Here is a 21,969-nt window from a genome sequence, read left to right as displayed (position 1 = left end):
TCGTACATACAGGAATTGAATTAGAATACAATCGAGTCACCTGCTCCTAAAGTTGATTACACTTTTCCTCGTGCCTGCTAGAAAGGGGGTCCACGCTCCGTAAACAAATTGGCCTCGAAACCCTGGGGACTTGTAAACGAATTATTTCATAAGTTCGTCGTCAGCATATTTTTCATGGGTGGCAATTTACGACGGAGATTGATGAGATCTAGCATAACATGCTATGAATATTATAACTTAAACTTCGTGCTATCGTTCGATTGGTTACAACTAGACCGTAAATTTCGTGTATTTATGACGTGTATGGTAATATGAACGTATCTAAAACGTTTGCAAAGTATATTTCATTAAACAATGTGATAATATTCATATTTTAGTTTGAATTGGTGTATACATTCTGTTTATGTTTAATACACATTTTTTATATTTGCGTACCCCATTGATACATAAAATTTGCAATAAATACATCCTCGTTAAGTAAAAATATTTTCACTTTAATTCTCACGTAACCCGTAACCATTTTTATTATTGAAAAAAACAAATAAATAACGATATAACAAAATAAAATTAAAATACAATGAAACAATAAAATAAATAAAGATATTCCGTTCCATTAAAGCATTATGTAACATTATTTACTAAAATGTATCAAACAATATCTCATAGAGGTGCCCCTTGCGCAATGCATCAATCAAGTAGTAAATCTATATTTTTTAAAAGTGATGCAATTTCTATTGCTCCTACCACACTTACTCTAATATCGTGCCTCCTATACTCCAGAATAAGGAGTGAAACAAAAGCACGAATTGTAGGTTACGGGATTGGTCGTGTAGAAAAAGCCGAGGTTCCGAGGATCGTGGATTGGAATCTCAGTTCCTTATTTTCCGTAGAAACTCCTACATTACAGAAGATCAAATTCAAGAAGTCGACTTTTGAACGTCCCTAATGAGGATCTCCACTCGACTAATTTACTGTAAATATTTATGTCAATTCATCCTAATGAACACGCCAAGAGATCAACCCGACTGACTCGATCGAAACTCGAGTTAACGCATAAAGCGTCTCGCAGCCTAGAACTATCAAAAGTTTCGGCAAAGCGTGGTTCCCAGCGAGACAAGACTTCCTCCGTGACACCTCAAAGCTTTCCCCAGCCGCAGGAGCAACTCATTCCCTGGGGGATGGGGAAAGGGGACGTTGGAGGGAGGAAGATGAGGCAGAGTTATTCGTGCGACCTGATCCTGTGTACGGAGGCTTTCTCGTCTAACGAGTGCGCTTCCCGTTACAGTCCTTTCGGAAGCTGAGAGCAAGGGAGAACCTTTTACTCCGAGATCTTGGACCTCTTCGCGAAGTAGCTGTAATGGATGTTTGTACGGACGCTTGGTGTGTTTTTGTGCAACTGGGAAGATCGATTGGCTGAAAATCGTTCGATTTTCAGCGATAGATTCTCCTTGAAAGGGAAGAAAGAAAAGAAAGATCACGCTGGGGATAATCTTTCGTTTGCAATAACACAATTTATTTTGCTCTTGGAAGTTTTTAAGAGCAAAGAAAACGTTAGGTCTCGAGAGCAGTAAGCGGTTAAAGGATTTGTTGGTGTAAATAATAATTGTTAGGTTTTTGTTGGATGTTCGAGATGATGAACGAAGTCGATCGTGGTCCTCGAAGCGTGAAGTATCTTGGAACCTTTCTACGAGCTTATTATTTGTCCACCATGACAAATGTTTATATTTATTATTGAGGAATTAGACATAGTAGAAAACCAAATTTATAATAAGTACATTACAACATGTGGATGCTAGGAGAAATAAATGAAGTAAATGTTGAAATAACTACATCTTTATGGAATATTATAAATATATAGGTTCTCCAAATAATTAAAATGTTATTTGGTGACGAGAAGATGGCCACCCCTTTTTTATTTCATTTCAAAGATAATGGAACTTAAATAAATTTACTCGTTTAATTGATTGAATCGACAAAATTCCCATGATTTTTCTGTAGAATTATCAGTTGGAATATTTTACTCAATTCATTTTATTTATTGTGGAAATTAAGTTCAGTATTAAAGTTCCACGTGCAGCCCTGGAATCTTCACATTCCTGCAAATGTTGATACTCAACCTACTTTCAGTCTTGGAGTACTTAAATTTCAATGGACGTGGATTTTCGAGATCGCATTTCCGTATGGGTCAGGAAACGATGCTGCGAAACTCACTGTTCAAGCTAATAGATAGCATTCGCAACGCCACTTATCTGTGCCCCTTTCACTCGTCCGTGTTGATGAAGATACATTGTTACGGCTCGCATGCGAACCCATCTTATATCATCAGCATTGAACAGCGCCGATATAATACCCCCCGAGGCTCTCATGAAATTTCACGTAATGGGGTCATCATGAAAATTGACCATTTCCAACGTAATTGCGATCACACCTCATGATTCTCTTGTGACGAATTCGCTGCATCTCTCGAAGTGGGAGGCTAAACCACTCAGGTCTAATTTATCTTAAACGTACAATAAATATTTCACCCACAAACTGCTGATATGAACGTTCGAACTATTATTTTAATATTGAAATAATTCAGAAACATTGCATACTAACATGAGAGAATAAAATGAACACGTTTGCATCTCAACTTCTTGTGGACTTCGTGAGTCTATGAAATAGGATGATTGTACAGAATCACTGATCAATGCATATAATCGCCGAGTCATTGGTGAATGTACGAGATCAAGTAATCGTACAGAAGGATTTGTGAATGTATGAAATATTCATTTCTGTGATTTGAGTTGATTTCTATTTGATTTCTATTTGAAGCTGAATTCCCACCTGTCAAGCAAATAAATTAAATTTATTTTCTAATAGGTTACGAAATATATCAAATTTCTAACCATTCAATTATACTTCTCGTTGACAAGGATGCTTGGTAGGGACACGCGATAACATCAGGTTCCGCTTCGTCTATGTCTGAATTGTATTTACATGCGGTACAAGACGGTCGAGGCGGCAATAACTTAAATTAGGGTTGGGGACGGAACATAAGGGGCATAAGCTGGAACGTGCTGTATCGCGAATAATTAGCGCGTCCCTCTCCGAGAATACATTAGCATTCATCAATACTAAATAAACAAGCATATCCCTCGAAGGGATGCCTTAATATTTCCGCATCCTTTATCTTCTCGCTTAGCTGCCTAGCGTTCGCCAGACATGTCCTTATCGTTAGCTAACGCTTCCAAGTTAGGTATTATTATACGACAGTCCAAGCATCCTCGAAAATTCATCCCTGGAAAATCATGCTCGAGCTTTTACTCAAACGACACGTTAATCTCTTTGGAAAGGAATTATTATGCTTGAAATAGAAACAAGCAAGGAGTGAACTTATCATTAAATATGCTTTAGAATTGATAAAAGAGTTCACAATTTCTTGTTATAATTTATAGCCAAGAAATCTTGGAAAAGTCTCTAAGAAATAACTCCAGTTCGTCTCTCTAGTCTTTGGAAGAAGCCACCCTCGCCAAAGTGATCATATTTCTGCGTGTCGCTAAGGGGAGGAATCATTTTCGCGTCGACAAAGTAAAAAAGGGCATCCGGTGATGCCAGAGGAGACGACAAAACGAGAACTTCATCTCGAAAACTAATCTCTAGAAAATACCACGTAATCGATGGGAGCGACCGGATAAAACGAATTGGAGCGTTACGTTTGGATCCCAGCCACCCCTCCACTGTCTCCTTCTATCGGTGTCACTTGGAAATCCGTCGTGCGCGAACCAAACGATGGAAACGAGCAGTCTTTGCGTCTCGCGACTCGATCAGAGCCAAAGAGAAGAAACAACGGACTGGTTAAGCCTTGGAAAATTGGATAGGCGGTTGGGAGAGACTCGCAACCCTTCGACCCTTCGACTGACGCTACCTCTCTATCCTTCGTACTTCGAGACTCGATTTTCCTTTCCTGGAAAGATAAATAGTCTTTGGAATACTTCTTTGGCTGGTGGAGCCAAGTATCCTCTGCCACATCAGCTGGTCTGTTTACTTGTGATAGTACCCCGGCTACAACTTTTAACTATGCTGAAGTTATCTATGTAAATGGGATGATTGTACAAAAGCACTAGGAAATGTATACGATCACCAAGTCGTCCGATGTAATTGCTTTCGAAAATTGACATTTACTATTCTTATTACTAGACGGCGAATGTTATGCATTTATAATGCAAGCTCATATGACAAATATGTACATATTAAACATAACCAAAGGATATGTGCACTTATTTAAAACGAAATGTTAAATTATTATATTAATAGATGATGTTCGATGTACCTTATTTATATTGTTGGTATGTTTTTCATATTACTGTACACCATAAATGCATAAAATACGCATTCTATGATATTTATTACTGTATACGATCACTGATGTATGTTTTAAATTTCAAGCTACTTTCATGGATACATCTACAGTAGATATTGTACACAATCACCCATTCTGTGCTTTCACCTTAACATGGTAATTTCTTAATTTCTTAACCAGGTAATTTGTTCACTTTATTAACCAGTATCACTAATTCTTAAAGTTTAACAATAAATATAAGTGGTTGAAACGTCTCGAATAAAATTCTGGACTTATGCTGGTATATTTCGCGCCAAGTAATTGGATCTTCACTCCCAAGCGGCTCTCGCGATAAAAATTACTCACAGAGCACGGATAGCTCCACTGGAGACTGTCTTTTCGACGTATCGCGTATAATCCGCGGAGTTCCACGGGCGCAGCAGTGTTTAATTCTAGGGAGGAAGTCGAGGGCCGCCTTTACGTTTACTTCTGGCCCGGGTGAAGTGTCTTACAATCACCGAGGAGAGAATACCTCTCCTGCGAGAACAGAGTGGCTCGTGGAAGCTCAAGTACGTTCCAGACATCGGTAGGATCGATTAAATGACACCCCGGAGAGACGGGATTTAGGAGGAGAAACTTTCTTCCACGGGATTTCTCCACCGCCGAGAAAAAGTTTCGCTCCCGACCAAGGTTACTTGTTCAACCCTTAGTCAATCAACTTTCGAGCTAAAATGCGTTTCATGCATTATCATTATGATTACTAGACTGCGGATCTTTATGTAAAATAAAATCATCGCGAACGTGCCCACAAAAATTGAATCTAAATAGGAATTTATTTTATTCTGCAAATATTATAAGATGAACTTTACTTTCAATCTTTTTTATATTCTTGCATATTGTTTGCATTTTGTAGGTTTTGCACATTCAAATTTCCTATAAATGCATAAAGATCCGCAGTCTAATGATTACCAGTATGATTATTATTAGACTAAGAATATACATGCATACTTTTACAAACATAGGTGAAGAATTGAAATCTGAACGAAGGTGTGTCTTGCCTTCTAATTTCTCTTATGCTTATGCTTATATTTCGAAGCATGCAATAATTATAAAATAATATTTAGACCAGTACTTATTCCTTTCTCCGGGACTATTCCTTCGTTCTATCGCGGAACACCACAATTCTCCACCGTTCAACGCTCCACGTTCAACCCTTAGTCAGTCGACTTTCGAGCTAAAATGCGTTCCATGCATTATCATTATGATTACCAATACGATTATTATTAGACTAAGAATATACATGCATACTTTTACAAACATAGATGAAGAATTGAAACCTGAACGAAGGTGTGTCTTGCCTTTTAATTTTTCTTATGCTTATATTTCGAAGTATGAAGTAATTATTAAATAATATTTAGACCAATACCTATTCCTTTCTCCAAGACTATTCCTTCGTTCTATCGCAGAACACCACAATTCTCCACCGCAGACAGTGAACTGGTCATCGGGAGCTCTCTCCAGGCGTCCCATTAAATCATCCCTCGGTTCGCGCTGGCAAATAACTCCGCTGGGGGCATTCCCTTCATTTTTTCTTTTTGAATAAAGCTGTGGTACGCTGGTGGAATTGGCTATCCGCCGACTCGTGAGAAAGAGCCGTAAGATTTCTCCAGGGCGGGCCGCGTGAGCGCGCGTGCACCACTCCCACAGCCGTGAAGGGTGGATTAGGTCGGTTTAACGTGCGATTCAGAGTTGAGGGTGGAGACGTCTCAATCGCAGACGCGTCAAGGGGGATCCCTGGCGCTGAACGTTGCTGCTGAAGGCCCGTTCGGATGGATGCGACGATTAATCGTGATGCCAAGAGACCGGCTCAGAGCGTCCACCGCCCCCTCAAAATTTCCTTCCATCCTCGACGGTGCGTCTGCCTCCCTTCCGCGTTCTTAAACCTGTCATTCTTCTTTGGAGTTACTGTTTCGATTTTGGACCCCCCATCCCTCGCTACGTTCCCCTGTAATCTCGGAGGATTTAATCTTGTTGTCTGGTGGTGGATTTTGCTTATATTATGAGCCTGCTGCCGAAGACAATGGGATGATCCTTTGTTGATTGACGGAGGAACTGGTATCAATTTAGGAAGACTTTTTCATGGGGTGTGGAAACTTGCGCCGTTTGTAATGTAAATTGAGCGAGACCTGTGAAATGTTCAATTAGATTTCTTGGAGCACATAATGAGAGAATGGAGATTTTTGAAAGGAGTATAGTTTTACCTTTGTTTATTAATGACACTCTTTCTTTAACTCAAACTTAATTTATATACAACGTAATATGTAAATACTATTCGGTTTATGTATTTACACAAAGACTTTTAATTGTATTACAATTTTAATTCTTAATCAAATTTCCACGTTCTGCTTAATTGAATTAACACGTTTCTGATTGCTTTTAGGTAAGTCCATTACGCCCTGTCAATGGATAGTTTTACCATGGTCAACGATCAACGTATCCGTGAGTGATTTAACCAAACACGCTTTTATTCGACGATTCATCAATTATCGCAGTCCCGCTGTTTGTCTCCAGCTGATTTTATTTGCACGCCTAATGGAGGCCCCATCAACCCTCGATGCGGTCACTAATACATCGAATTTACGATGGTTAACCCTTTCACGCCTGCATCTAAATGCAGTAAACACGATTCTTTTCTTTCAATATCCATTAGTCTGTTTCATCGTAAATACAACGAAAGCACACAATTTTTAATAATTAAACAGATGTCGCACGATAAATGTAGTCAATAATTTTGTTCACATTGAGTTTAAATATGAACTCAAAACTAAATTATTAATTGGTATTCTGCGGTTTTTGAGGTCATTGATTACGAATCTGAAATCAAAATTCAGGAATAAAAATGGCGAATCACAATACTGATGGAATTTATCGTTTGATCGTTGACCACGGTACCCCTTCGTGTCCTTCGAGTGCTTCTTAATGGCTCCAGCATCGCTATTTTATTTAAAGAATCTGAACTAAAACTATTTTATTATCATCTAATATATACAATAAAATCCAGTAAACAAATCTACCATTAAGTCAATTGTTCCCGAACTAAAAATTTGTTGAATACAGCCATGATTTTCACGCGTCCTAGGTGGCCTCCTCCTTAAGGTAAACAGGATAACGTTGCTGACTAGTGGTTTAACCGTAGCGTCGATTTTCCCAGCGTAATTACGTGCACGCGCGTAGAGCCGCAGGTCTGCGTCTTGTCAGGGCGACGCCGTGGAAACATCGAGGCTGGAATCGCGCCAATCTTTCTCCCAGTGGCTTTGTTGCGTGCGGCAATTACGCGGGCTTCCACGTCACTTTGTTCCCTTGACTTTTGCTCGTGCAGATATAATACGTCACCCGCGACGCGATGCCGATTCTCTTCCTTTGTTCGGTTCAGCAGCTCCTATATTCCTCGATATCACGGCTCCTGGACGACCGTGCCAAACGGAACGACGTTCCACGTCGAAACAGAAAGCCAACTGTCTCGCGAAAAATACGAGTTCAGTGACCTGGCGCATCAATCCTGCTCGTACGGATTTGGAAATCTTGACTGCGTCTTTCGCTTTGGGAAGTATAGCTATTGTTAGCGCGGTACCAAATCTTTCACCTAGTAGCTGTGACTAGTAGCATGTATTTCAGTAGCAAGTTCTCTTCAGCTCTTTATTATGTGAATTTTATTTTAGTTATGCAAGATGTGCTTACGAAAATTAAAATATTTGTATTTTCTTGGTGGGGAAAGCGTGGAGCTCGATGCATACGATTTTCTAAAACAATTTTACCACCCCATTTAAGATTTTGAGATATTGTATTATAGCTAAATTTCTTTCCAATTCACTGTGTCTAAGATCCAAGAACGTGTAATGAATTACGTCTAGTTTTTCGATGATTTTTAGTATTTCAATCTGGAACTGCTTAAGTTGTGAGGAAAGATATAAAATTCCGAGCTATATAGCAGAGTAACAAGCGTCATTAAATTGATAAATTTGATGGGTATCAGTTTGACATTTTGTTCGTTAACACTACAAAATTCGTGTCAGGTGTCACAGGAGGGTAACCATAAAATATGCGATATCTCGGGTACCGGCGTTTCTGAGGTAAACCGGCATATAGCGAAAGTAACTGCACATTAAATTCTGAAACTTTCTTGTTCTATACAAATTTTCGATAGAACCGACAGTAACGGAGATATCGATCCGACCCTTTCTGCCTTTAATACGATACAAAGGTATCGGCATTGCCCAGCTTATATGTACCATAAAAAAATGTAATAAAAAGCTTTGTGTATCGGAAAGCGTTAAAATAATTTCTGCATGAAGTCAATGTTTCCTATCTTCGGTCAATGTCGGATAATTCAACTAGTAATGAATGGTAATAGCACGTACTCGCAAATTAATCGCAAGATTATATGAAATGTCTCGTTCGAAGATGATAGTCTCCCCTCCCCCATTTTCTAATCACATTACAAGAATAATACATATAAAATAACTGAGGTATATCCAGGACTAACGCTATTCCCACTATCATCTTCAAAAATACTCGTGATAATCTCATGTTTGTTACACAAAACGATGAGGCTAGAAATAAATAAAGAGAAGTTGGCGACGGATGAGCGCCAAATTCAGATTCAATATGCGCTAAACGTTGTGATGCGAAGCTAAGCGTTGTGATACAAGCATGACTATAATACTATCGTCGAGAACGAGACATATAATATGGTTAAGATTTTAACAGTTTAACAGTAAAACTATAAAATTCATGATGAGAACTTCTATTTAAAATTACAAAGTTATTATCAGTACTTTTTCTATTATTTTTAGCTATTATTGATTTGCTGCTTTCCCTCCAATTGCTAGAATACGATATCATGCTTAGTATTTATGCACTGTTCCTGATAGTTCTAGTGTTAAACACACATGACATTAATATTTCATTCGATAATATAATATCTTCGGTGGGAACGAAAGGGTTAACGGGTCAACGGATAAATTCCTGTGAATCGATACTGCGAGGAGTTTAGCCTTTCTCTGTCCGTAGAAAAAAAGACCGCAGAAAAAAGAAATTCAGTGGAACAGCGACCGGGACTCCTGGTTCCAGTAATGCTCGAGGACGAGGCGTCCCGTGGTTCGTTACACGAGAACGAAGCCGAGGGCAAGCCCGTATCGGGCCGCGAATTGGAGACGCGCCAGTTTTTCCATTCCGTGTGTATTTTTCACCTGCCTGCGACCGTTCTTTTGTTTCAGGCCAGGCAATTACGCCGACTGTGTGGGCCGCGTAAGAGACGCGAGCACAGTCGGCGTAGCGGTGGTTTTGTTACGACTAGGCACGCACGAGCCGAAATTTGGCGCACCCCGGGGCTCGTTTAGGACCCTTTGTGCTTCGCAGCTCTCGAAAAGGGGTTCGTCGATATATTCTTTGCCACGTCACCCTATCGGACAGGAATTTTTTTTATTCTCGCCACACGTACCCTCTGGCCATCGCCGATGTTTACTGTTCTCCTTTCGCTCTTTTGACACGCGCCCCCCCCCCCCCCCCGTTTAGCCCTGTATTTGCTACGCGAGTTCTTCTCGACCTTTTCCGGTTGAAATTGGGTCCTCGGAAATTCTATCGGCTCTTTGTGCAATTGAACGAAATTTAAGAGGCGAAACTACTCCTAGATGCTTCAACCTTGCGACGGTTTCTTCGAAAGTATCGGACGTCGGAGTCTTACGTAATAAATTCTGCGTGGCTTTCGACGGGAAATAACGTTGTGCATGTGGTTATAAAGAATGAATGGTTGTTGCAGGAATTTAGTGGTATTGGTTTGCGGGGTATCAAATTTTCTTGCTTTCTGTAGTCGGAATTTTCAATTAAAACTTTGCCTCTCAGTGTAACTTTATATTATAAAGCGGGATACGGCAACTTCTATGTCATGACCGCGAACTGTCATAATATTTTTTCACGTATTTGTCACGAATGTTGAATGATACAACTAGATGAATTTTTATTACTTTATAAAATGACGCATTAGCCTTTGCTTTGTGATCCTTTTTGATTTCTGGAATGTTTAACCAGTCAGCTGTGTTTGACGAGTATATTCGTCATGGAGAAGTGGAAGTATTTTGTGTCATGACGACTATATTCTTAACTATATTATATATTCTTCACACCACAGCTGACTGGTTAATTGACTCTTCTGAGTAGTACAGAGCTTGATATTATTCAATAACAAATGTAAATAATCTTTTCACAAATTAAGCATTCTATATTGTAGGAGCATAAACAAGAAATAAGGCACGGAGATTCGAACCCACGATCCTTAGAACCACAGTCGACCGCTTTTCCTACACTACCAATCCCACACTCTACGTTTCGCGTTCTCGTGTGACTCCATCTTCTTGCGTATGGGAGGCGCGGGTACAATAATCTCCATCGAAAGGCAATGAACAGCTAAAGAAATTCTTACGAGGACTGGATGAAAGTAACAGTAATTATAAAGAATTCACAATCTTATATTATTTATATGCCTCTGATGCATTGAAGCATTTCACCGAAAGATTTGATGTTCATGAAAGGTCAAGTCGGTCGAATTCTTGTTGGAAAATACGTTTACGCAACGCTTCGCGTTTCGTTCGCCGTGGATGCGTTCCATTTTCCTTGCGAAAGTCTCGCGAAAGGCTGCCCCTACATAAATCTAACGGTCTGTTCCCGAGATTGCGATCTCCATTTCACTTTCAGCTGGCCTCGCGGCCACCGTGACCCAGCGATCCTCGTGCCCACCGCGGGAACAGATTAGAACGCATTAAATCGCTGGGAATTAATGGGAGTCTTCAATGAATCGCGCACCATATTACTCGTATAATTACACCCAGCTATATTTCATCGTTCCGGCACGATGCACTCGTAGCAGGGCATCGCGATACCGCGTTGGAAGACACCCGTTGCAATTAATATCTCTCCGTCTGGATCTTTCGTCCGTTATCTTTCGCTGTTGTCTTCAGATCGTGTTGAAATTTCGAACGGACGAAGCGATGGGATCTGTCGCGATAAAGTTTCACGGATATTAGTCAGTCCAGGCGTGCACGGGACCGCTCTTGTCTCTCAGCGACGGCTCACTAACGTAGTAATTTAAGAAAGTGACATCGCGGGGGTAGTAAAAAGTTTCTGGGATAAAAAGATAGCGGAGAAGTTGGGTGGGCTTTGAAACTTGGGCAAGTATGCGTGAAAGTGGACTACGGGTGATTTTTCTAATTAATGAAAAGTTTAGGGCGACCTGCGTTGGTATTATCTTAAGAAAATTTAAGAGTATTTTTGAAGAGAAAGGATACTTTGTAATGAAAACAGGTGAGTGGGTCGATAAGGTAGAACTTTCTGTCGATAGTGCAGTGCATTCGATCGGTAAAACTTCGTAATGGGCGATACATCTCTGATTGATTGGAAGATATACCAATAGTTCATCATTACTAGTAGAGCTACTTGCCTCACCGACAGGGCTTTCGACATTACCAGCAGAGTAACCTGCCTTATCGATGAAGTACTTAACCTTATCGAATCTTACTAACAGAATACTCTACTTTATCTATCAGTACGATTCAAGTGCAATACAATCGCCATCAAAACCTGTCTAAGACCAGTAACTACTTCCAATCGTACCAAAAACAAAAGTTACGGACACTGTTGTCGAAGAAAAACGTTTAAGCTCTGGACAAAGACGAATGTCCTTAATTCAAGAGACAACAGAGAGTCCACCATATTCTGACCAATATTTCCTGCAGTCTCACCAGACGTTTCCCACCCCTTACCAACCACAATAGTCGTCTCTGTTTGCAAGGAAGAGGTGGTTCCGTTAAAGTGTATCTTATCGGAAAATGTTAAGACCTCGATGCAACGTAATGCCTACTGATTAGGATCCATCTGGGCATTGGCCATCGTCTGGATGCGACGTCTTCGATAAAAGCTGAGCGTCCCGTTCGATCAAGGGAGGGGAGTGGCTCATGAACCAATAATCCCGCGAAAATCCTCGACCGCCTTCCAAGCTGCCTCTCGAAGGATGAAACGAGTTTGGCTGGCCCCCACGGAACGGAGGAAGGTCGCGGGGGAAGAAAGCTGTCCGAGAAAATAAGAGAAACGCGAGCTTAATGGAAGGGAGACGCATTAAGACATTTCGTCGGATGGCGTACGTGCTGGTGAAACGTTAGCATCCGGCTTGGAGGATTCCGTAGTGGAGCCAGCGTACTTATTGTTAAGTCGGTTGCCAGCGTCGTCGCTGGCATCGGATAACCGTGGTGAGATAATTTATTAAGGAGATCGATGAAGTGGAGAAATCTCTTGTCTTTGTCTTGTTTGTAAAAATTAGGCTTAAGATGTAATATAAAATAGATTCGATAACAAAACTAGTGGTACGTTTTTTTCTTTGGTTTGGAATTAAATATTGAGGTTTTGCTTTACTGTAGTAAAATGTTATGTATTGAGACAATATTCTAATACCATACAGGATTGTTTAATTGTTGACATGACAGTATGGTAAGAAAAGAACATGGATACATTCACATTTCAATTCAAGTCGTGATCATGGGTACTCATTCCAAAAATAGTGTTATTTCTATTTCTATTTAATTATTGCAGATTCAACATTTTTGTTTACAACTGACTATGACCACTATAGTTTATGTCATCAATAAATATTCAAATCAATAACACTCGTTAATTTATATTTCACATGAAACGAATGAAAGTCAACATCAATAATTGTTCCACATACTCCGCACTCGTCTGTTATTCAAATAAAATTCTGTCCATGACGTAAAAGTATCGTGCTCGACCTTGCATATTTTTCCCTCATTATGATAAATAAGGTCGCCAAATAAAAATAAAAGTAAAAACATAATGTGGGTCACGCTGGAATATTCGGGGCAAGGATACGAATCCGAGAGATTCGACTTGAAAATGAAAACGAATGTGGTGTCGTCGCAGCCTCGAGGACAACTGTGAAGCACAAAGAGTACTCCTTGCTTTCGTAAAGGGAACCGTTGACAGAATTCAATTCCACCCGCTTAGAGCTGCGTCCTTTAACGACTAAACCGTATTTCATTATCCCTCACCCCTTCAAAGACGGAGTTTCGCTTTAAGTTAGTCTCCTTGTGTACGTCTGCGTAAACAGAATTCCTTCGTACGGTCGGTATTAAACCTTCGAGTCATTTCTCTCGGCTTGATGCGATCATTACGATGAACAGCAACGAATCGCTCTATAACCGTCCCACAGTTAGGCTGCTCACCACAGAAGTTGCAATTCGTTAGGTGAAATGTCGTCGACAGCTGTTGCTCTATCTTTCACTGCTTTTGAACTTTTCAATTTATTGATAATCCCGGGATAAGTGAATTTTAACGCGTATAAAATACGATTGCAATGCGAACGATCGATGAAAGTTGAAATAAATTTAACTTATAATTGTTAAGTGTCGAATTATTATTTTGGAGTGTCAATTGATATTTAGATTCTATATGTTGGCATTGGAAAATATTCCAACGAAAAGGAAAGATATTCTTTTAGTGAGAGAAGGTTTGTGTTATAATTACGACGACTTTTATGAATAAGAGTATCTAGTTCACTAGACGTAGATATTTAACAATTCTGAGATAGTGTACACTGGGAAACAACAAACAACAGTATTGTATTTATTCCTTTGCATATTCCAAAATATATTACAACAAAAATATAACGTATTTTTTAAATTATTTCATATTTAAATAATTAAAAAAGTCTTCCCTTAGATGATTCCCTCTCATATATGTATTATAGTGTTAAGTATTGTATTATATAGCTAAAATAGCGTCCAGCTTCCTCAATTGCACCTTTATCCAGGAGACGCATGTTGCAGCGAATACTCGTTGACAGCAATCGACGATTCCCTGGGTGTTTCGTACATTACGATTTTGGTGTCGCGGCGAGTGTTTGAACTAATTAGGAAACTTGACGCGCAACTTCTAATTAATATTTATCGCGCGTCCGTCCCGACATCGCGCGGTATCGTTCAATTTAACACTGATTAATGTCAGTAGGTCGAAGAAGTTGCGGCGTCTCGGCGAAAATCGCATTAATTACCGCCGAGTTTCAAATTACCGAGTCGCTAAGTTCCGAACGCTTCGGCGTCTCGTCAGGGATTCTTCCTGGGGCGGGAAGTTCGAACGCCAAACGGGCGCAAATGAAATTATCGTGAACTTTGGCTGATTGCTCTGGAACTCCAATAAACGACCCTGGCTATTACGAAGTCTCAAAGGAAACTAAGACGCTGAAAACTTATTACTGAATATGATTTGAAATCTGTTTTAAGTAGGACACCACGTATATGACATACGACCTTCTTCAAATAAAGAAGCCATGAAATCACTTTTGAAAGAAAGAAAAAAAGAAGACGATGGTTAATGCATCTTGGGAATTTAAAAAAATTATCAGATCTCTCACTTTACGTGCAAAATTGACTGAGTAAATTCTTATTAACTTTCATCTTCCAGTTTGTAAAAATTATCTTGATTTTTTAATTCTTTATAACTCAAACCTAACCCAATACAACTTCTACAGGTATTAAAGAGCGCAATTTCTATAAAATATACCATTTGGATACAGTAAGAGTCCAAAACATAATAATTATTAAAAGGATATACATAAACGATCGATTCCATTCAGAAATCGAACATTTCAATAACTGGTTAAACGTACATCATCTACAGAATAAATAATTTGCATACAAAAAGTGTCTAAAACCGTAACATAATTATTCAAATAATGAATATAAACGTCGACTCCATGTTTATAAAAATAATCATCAACGAACAACCGAGGTTTCCAAGCACACCGAGGAAACACAACAGGGAAACAGGTCTGTACGTCCAACGTTGGACTGAAAGCAAGTACTGAAGAGTCGAAGTGAATGAAGTTAAAGGGAAAAATAAATGCGAACGTCGAACAATAGGTGTACCAGTTCCCGATTACGAGCCCGCATCCGCGCAGGATGAACTCCATCGTTTCCATTGTCTCGCGCGTTCGAGTTCCGCGTCATTAATGTCGGAATTAATTCATGCGATCTCGTTTCTCCGGCAAAGCACCTGTTAAAACAATCTGGATCGCCGACTATTCGCGGACGATTAAATCGTCTTATTGTTCGCAGTTTGCGTTACGATCGGCAAACGTCTGGCAATCGGCAATTCGTCAGCGAAATTTCACGAGCGCCAACCGAGTAATCCTCGATAATCCTATCGGTTTTTTGAGAAAGAATGGGATGACGAACGTTAATAACCGATGGACTGCATAGGGATATTAAAATAATTTATTTGGTCTTGAAAGAGAGGGCTCTTTTGGAATTTTTAGATTTTAGAGTCATTGTTCTTGGTTGAAATGGTACAATATAATTCTTTTCAATATTCTTGTAGATGATAAAATTGAGGATCTCCTCAATGAAGAAAAACTTTGGTAATCACTCTAGAATAAAATTAAATCGTTCAATATTGTATGAAACTGCTTTTTAAAAAAATGTCTTTGTATTGCAAATGTTTTTATTCCACGTATACGGTTTCATTGTATTATTTTTATATGGAATGCACAAAACAAATACAAATAAAAATAACTGCACTCGCATAGAATTTTCTGAGGTCTTTTTAATACTATTAAATAACAAAGCTAGATTCCAAAAAACCAACCAAGTGTTACTTCCAACAGAAGTAGAATGAAAAGTGGTACGTTATAAGTATAGAACAATGCCGACGAAACTATTCAAAAATATTTGGCTGTTCCAAACTTTCAAGCTTTTAAATTCCCATTCCATTTTTTATTGTTTTGTAAACAGAGAACGTTTTAACGTTTTTTCTTCAATAAAAATAAACTACCGCGCGAAGCATTTTTATTTCACGAAGGATTTGCACAGTCTCCCCTGTTTGTGGAGAATTATTTTATTAATTTCCGTGCTATCGTTTCTAGATGGACCATTCACCCGTCTACGTGACACCTGTCAGTCTTCGGCGATCGTGGTCAATCCAAGCGACAGAGATTAAATTAATTCAGTTGATTCAATTGATCCGTACGTTGAAGTTGATTCAGCTGGTTCAACGGTTCAATGTGCATTAGCGGAATCATGGAAGCAAACGGACATATTTGTAGACACTCGTCGCAGTCTAAATACGACGATCGTTGACCGATAATACTGTATGCACTTAACAGCGAAATGAGGAAATTAATTTGCACGCTTTTGAACTGATTCTCAGCCTCGTTTATTTTAGTCGACGTAATTTTAGAGAAGCTAAATATTATTCGACAGAGGCATTAAGCACAGTGAGGAAAGAAAGATATACAGATTGGAATATATTATTAATATAGCTTAAATTTCATGTCAAAACAATGGTTTAACCCTCTATAGGCCCGTGTAATTTTTAGATTTCATGCTAATACATTGACATTTAATCAAATAATTTTAGTTTCTTCACAAGAGGACGTACACGTCTTAACACTTTCAGATCTGGTGTCTATAATTGAGGATACAAAATTTAATTTATTACCATCGTTTAGAGCGAATACTCTTATTTATGCACATGTGAAACGATCAATTTTTCTTGAAAACTACACTATTAGGATTTTTTTTATTTTTTCCATAATAATTTTAATTCAAGGGTTAATTATATAATATGTCTGATAAGCAATAAATATATTAATGACGGTTATCACAGTAAATGCATTGGAAATTTTTTGCAGAGAAAAAATTCGGCCCACAGTGGATTAACCCGTTCAGTGTCAGACAAATTTAAAGCGTTTTGCTTTGGGCGTCAGGTTATTATTATCAGGTTATTATTGCTAGGTTATTATTTTGGTAATGAAACGTGATATTAAATTTGTTATTTTAGAAAGAAAATATACGATCATCTTTTGCAATAATTTGTAACCCAAAATGCCGTAAACTTATCCCTTGAGTAGTTGCAATCGATTTGAACTACGAGACATCTCGTAGTTGACAGTGAATAGGTTAAATATTCTCCACGACGAAAAGTATTCATCCAAACTGAGGAATAAGGAAAGATATAAAAAATTGATATTTAATGGTACCAGAGAAGGAAAAATCGGAGTTTCGATATAAGCCTGAGACAGAAACTAACTGTAGGGAACTCGGTAATTTTTCAATTGTGCTCCTGTTTCACTCAAGCCTAATAGTCGAAATATCCGTTTCAACCCTCGGAAAAGATTTACAAGTGTCGCAAGAAAGCTCTTTTGACTTTCCATATTTCAAGTGGACGCTCCCCGATCGACATCTTTCAGCGTGAATGCGCGAACTTTTAACGAGGGAACCACTCGCGCCGATTATCGCGTACACGCGCCGATTGATGGTGCTTATTTTTAATTTATCGACCCGAGGGAACTCGTTCAAAATTTGCGTCTGGTCGTTTGGCCGTTTGATTAAAAGTTGAAAGGCACGAAAAGTTAACTCATTAAGAATCCCCACGAATCATCGAACTTCGTAATTGGCACGAATTGCATTTTCAGGCCGCTTGAGCCTCGCGCGACGTCGTTTGCAATCGATTAAGCACAGCGCGGACTAGTTACACGAGTCACATCTACCGCCATTATCGCAATATCCATAACTAAGACAGCTGATTAAACCTGCTCTGTGCCCATTTCGCCAGCGGCGCCGTTCCGCCATTCCGGGATTGCGTCTCAATTTCATCCGGTTTTGCTTTCCCCTGCATCGTGGCTAATGATCCGTAAACAAAATCTTTCATCAAAGAGATTCGCGCGGGGACAAAGCGATTACTTTCCGCGATCGGCATCCGCGTGAAAGGAAACAATGAGCCCTGGAAGTTAGTATAAGGTCCGCGCGTAACGCTCGAAAGTTTTTAGGTCTCGAAGGCTACAATGTCTTGGGTCTGAGAACCACTGAAGAGTGTTATTACTCCACTATAGTATCAACCCAAAAGAGGATTGGAGTTAGACCTCCGTTTAGCTGCATTTTATATTTTCTTGAACGACAATGTACAATTTATTATAGTGATGTGAACGCTTTTGATAGCGATCATAGTCAAGCTAATGAATATCAAACGAAAACACGGTGTATGTATCTTTAATTCGCCGTGAGTCACATGTAACGCGTAGGTGTCAAAGACATCCGGACATCCCACGCTGAATCGATTATCCTCTTCGATCGATGTTAGGGATTTTAAAGAAATTGAAATACGATGTAATCCATGTTAGTTTAGGGGGGATTTAACCCATTCATTGCTAGACAAATTTAAAGCGTTTTGCTTCAGGCGTCAAGATTTAACACAGATGTGTAGTCTAAGTTATCATTTTGATAATAAAAAATGATATTAAATTTGTTGTTTTGAAAAGAAAATTCACGACCTTCTTTTGCAATAATTCAGGACTCAAAAGGCTATTATCTTATCCCTTGAGTAATTGCAATCAATTTCAATTACGAGACATCCGGTAGTTGGTAGTGAATGGGTGTAGTCATTATTTTGCTGGTTTCGTGTCTGTTTGAGGATTGTGTGTATATAAATAGTACAAAATGCTAACCCAGTAACCTATATACTCACCTTCTGGCATTACCCGTCCGAGCATTTCAGCCTAAGATATAACTTAGCAAAGACTAGACAGATATAGCAACTATTAGGTTGATGCATGCGAAATGTCGTCTTTCCAGTGTTTCGGTTACCCGGGTCAATAACATCCATTTTACTCTACTCTTTCATCAATTGATTGCAATCATATTAAAGAGGAAGAAATATATTGTAAGGCACGCACGTTAAAATACGAAAGATGTTTAGAACAGAAACATTAGAACTTTATTGTCAACAATTATGAATACTTGGAATATTCGCGTAATTTTTTTATATGAGTACAAACTTGTGAAGATGGTGGTAAAAATTGGTAAAAACAAAAGGTTAGCTTTTGAAGAAGGTTGTGTGAATGTTACAATAATTTAACGCTGATTTAAAAAATTCAAAGCCGGCGATTTTTTATTAGAAAATTAACGTATTCGTAATCATTTTCTACCCCCTGATTGAATAATAAATGCAAAATCTTATTGCAATGAAATGGAAGAAATGCATTCAAAATTACTAAAAGTACAGAATTATGTGACAATTATTTTAACTAAATGTACAATGTTTTATTAAAACTAGTTTTATATAGTTATGTATTATATAGTCACATATACCAACCTAATAATATTACCTTCAAGTCTAGATACTCTAACATTTCAATCATGATAAGCATAGGAGCTCTGTCCCCAAAACCAATAACAAACAATTACAGAAATAAGCTTAGTTTCTATTTTTACACCTGCGGAACATGTTGTCCCAACGTTTCTGTCGAACACTTCTCGAACTCCCGTCATTCCAACTACCATTTCCCTGTTTCTCAGTCCACCTCTCAATCCAAGTATTCCGCCACGCGTGCTCAGTCTCAAGGAGTAAAGCCAAGGTGAAGGTAATTCGATCGCCCCCCCAAAAGAGGTCTCGAGTCTAACAGAATTTAGACCCTCGGTGCCGCCTCTTTTTCTCTTTGGAGCGCCGTCAGGTGGTGCAGGTACGAATAATTATCGTTTCGAGCGTGATTATCGCGCCTCGTCTCACTTGGCCTCGCCTAACGACGCATTACGAACGAGATGCGATAATTAGAGAAAGCGTAGCTGCCTTGTTTGTGCCTCGCTCGGAGCTCGGTATAGGATCCGGTCGCCAGAACGGGAAGAGAGCGTTATGAAGGCAGTGAACGACTGATGGGACTTCTATATTCGTCGGGGCTCGCGGAATCTTAATGAACACTGGCTTCTAGTTTCGCCATTCTTCTGTCTGTACACCATTCACGACTGATTTCTACTCCCTTCGGGCCAGACCTGAAGCGCAGAGTTCTCTTCGACCGTTGCGAGATTTTGGACGTGGAAGGAATCTGAATATGAAAAGGAAACCAAATAAAAAACGAGAGAGGAGGGAGAGATTAGCTAGTAAGTGATAAACAAATATAGACTCGCTTTTAAGGGTCTGGTTGCTTTTAAGGAAGTCTGGTCCAGCCAAGGATTTTTTCCAATGCATATCATTCTAAGATATAATTTATTTTTGTTCTTACAAATTTGTTACATATAAAGGTACGTTTAGAGAAGAACATTTGGCATTGAAGATTTATTATGAATCTATACATGTATAGATATAGTAGTGGCAAGCGAAGAATTCCTTGGAATCTTTGAAAAATGTCCGAAACATCAAATATAAACAAATTTTTAGACCTACTAGACCAGACTCCTCTCTTAAGGGGATAAATATTTATACCAGGTGAGTCATAAAGAGTGCACAATGCAGAAAAGGAAATGTCAAGGTTTAACTGAATTTTCTTCAAAAATGGACTTGCTCCACTTTCATAGAAAGCGATTCAAATGTAAAAAAAAAAGTTCTTCGTGGTAAGCAGCGATAACCGTAAGCTCCCAAACTGCTCGAGGAAGTGAATAGAATAAAAAAGGAAGGAAATGTCGACCATTCATAGAGTCGTTCGCCTAGGAGCAACAAAGTTCTTTAATCCAAGCGAAGAAAGTTGCTGGAAGTCGAAGAAATTTAGAATGGACTGGAATTATTATTTGCAGCGGCGTGCAGTCGTGCGATTTAACTTTCTTATAGTCGAAAGGCGACGGGAACCACTGGGTCGCCTCGTAAGAATTCGTTAAACGTTCCAAGAATATTTTGTTAACTCCTAGGACTCTTAATTTGTGAACCTAATGTAATTTAAGTCGCCCATGCCCAGAGTTAGAATTTAAACATCCTGGTTTGGATCCAGTGGATCGTAAGAAACGTTCTCCTGGCGCAATCGCGAGCTTTTCGAGTTGAGATCATCCATGTTAGTTATTCATGATTAAATTTTTTCTTTTGAAGATGATAGAACACGTACACGTGCTCTGCTAAGTAGTACCTTATCTCAGGATTAGGTCTTCAGAATAATTAACAAATTAGTAATGTGCAGAAACGATGTCACATAAAGTAGCGTAACTTCGGAACCATAAAGAGAATTAACTTAATTTTAAATAAGTTGTTCAATATTTGAAGTAGAAACCTACAAATTAATTAAAATGGGATCTCAAAAACCTTCTATTATTTATGGTCGTATATGGTCGAACTTTTCATGTTCAGAAATATTACTTTCTCGAAAAGAATTGATATAATAATCTGAAACTGTAAAATGCATCAAATATGTACATCTCCGAATTAATTGAATACTTACAATGCATATATTGACATTCAGTCTTCGTTTAAATATTAATAAGAATCACGGTTCGGAATCAGTATTCATCGAACACAGTAATCGTGAGAAATTTTTCTATATCGTTATATCGTTTAGCTTGAATAACTAAAAATTAATTCCTGGCAATAGTTACATTAATTATTGACAGTATTTGTTCAAGCAATAACCGAGAATATGACTTTCCTGTAATATTACACCGCGTGGACAGCGGTAGATGCTTTTTCTAAAAACGTTCAAAATCATTACTAACCAATAAGTAACTAGTTTGTGATTTCAATCACCAACCAATTACATTTCTTTTGAGTAGCTTTACGTGTGGACGACCTAATAGGTTCCGAAATATTGGACCACATAAGTTTTGTCCCGTTAGATC

The 21,969-nt window shown here is 38.8% G+C and overlaps 1 protein-coding gene across 3 annotated transcripts in view; it reads left to right on the top strand.

Moving 5' to 3' along the window:
• LOC128876184 (polypeptide N-acetylgalactosaminyltransferase 2) overlaps positions 1 to 21,969 on the top strand; it is a 284,435-nt gene that overhangs the window by 99,893 nt on the left and 162,573 nt on the right. Inside the window, exon 1 of one of the 3 annotated variants that reach the window (XM_054122327.1) lies at positions 10,689 to 10,820. The exons of the other annotated variants lie outside the window; for them this stretch is intronic. Coding sequence (XP_053978302.1) covers positions 10,809 to 10,820 — 12 coding nt within the window. The 5' untranslated portion in view covers positions 10,689 to 10,808. Of the gene's footprint in view, positions 1 to 10,688; positions 10,821 to 21,969 lie in introns of those variants that run through there. 3 annotated transcript variants of the gene reach the window in all.

Source organism: Hylaeus volcanicus, chromosome 5, assembly GCF_026283585.1.
Source record: "Hylaeus volcanicus isolate JK05 chromosome 5, UHH_iyHylVolc1.0_haploid, whole genome shotgun sequence".
Lineage (NCBI taxonomy): Eukaryota > Metazoa > Arthropoda > Insecta > Hymenoptera > Colletidae > Hylaeus > Hylaeus volcanicus.
Note: the sequence above shows the minus strand (reverse complement) of the source record. Positions and strands in the feature narration are given on the sequence as shown.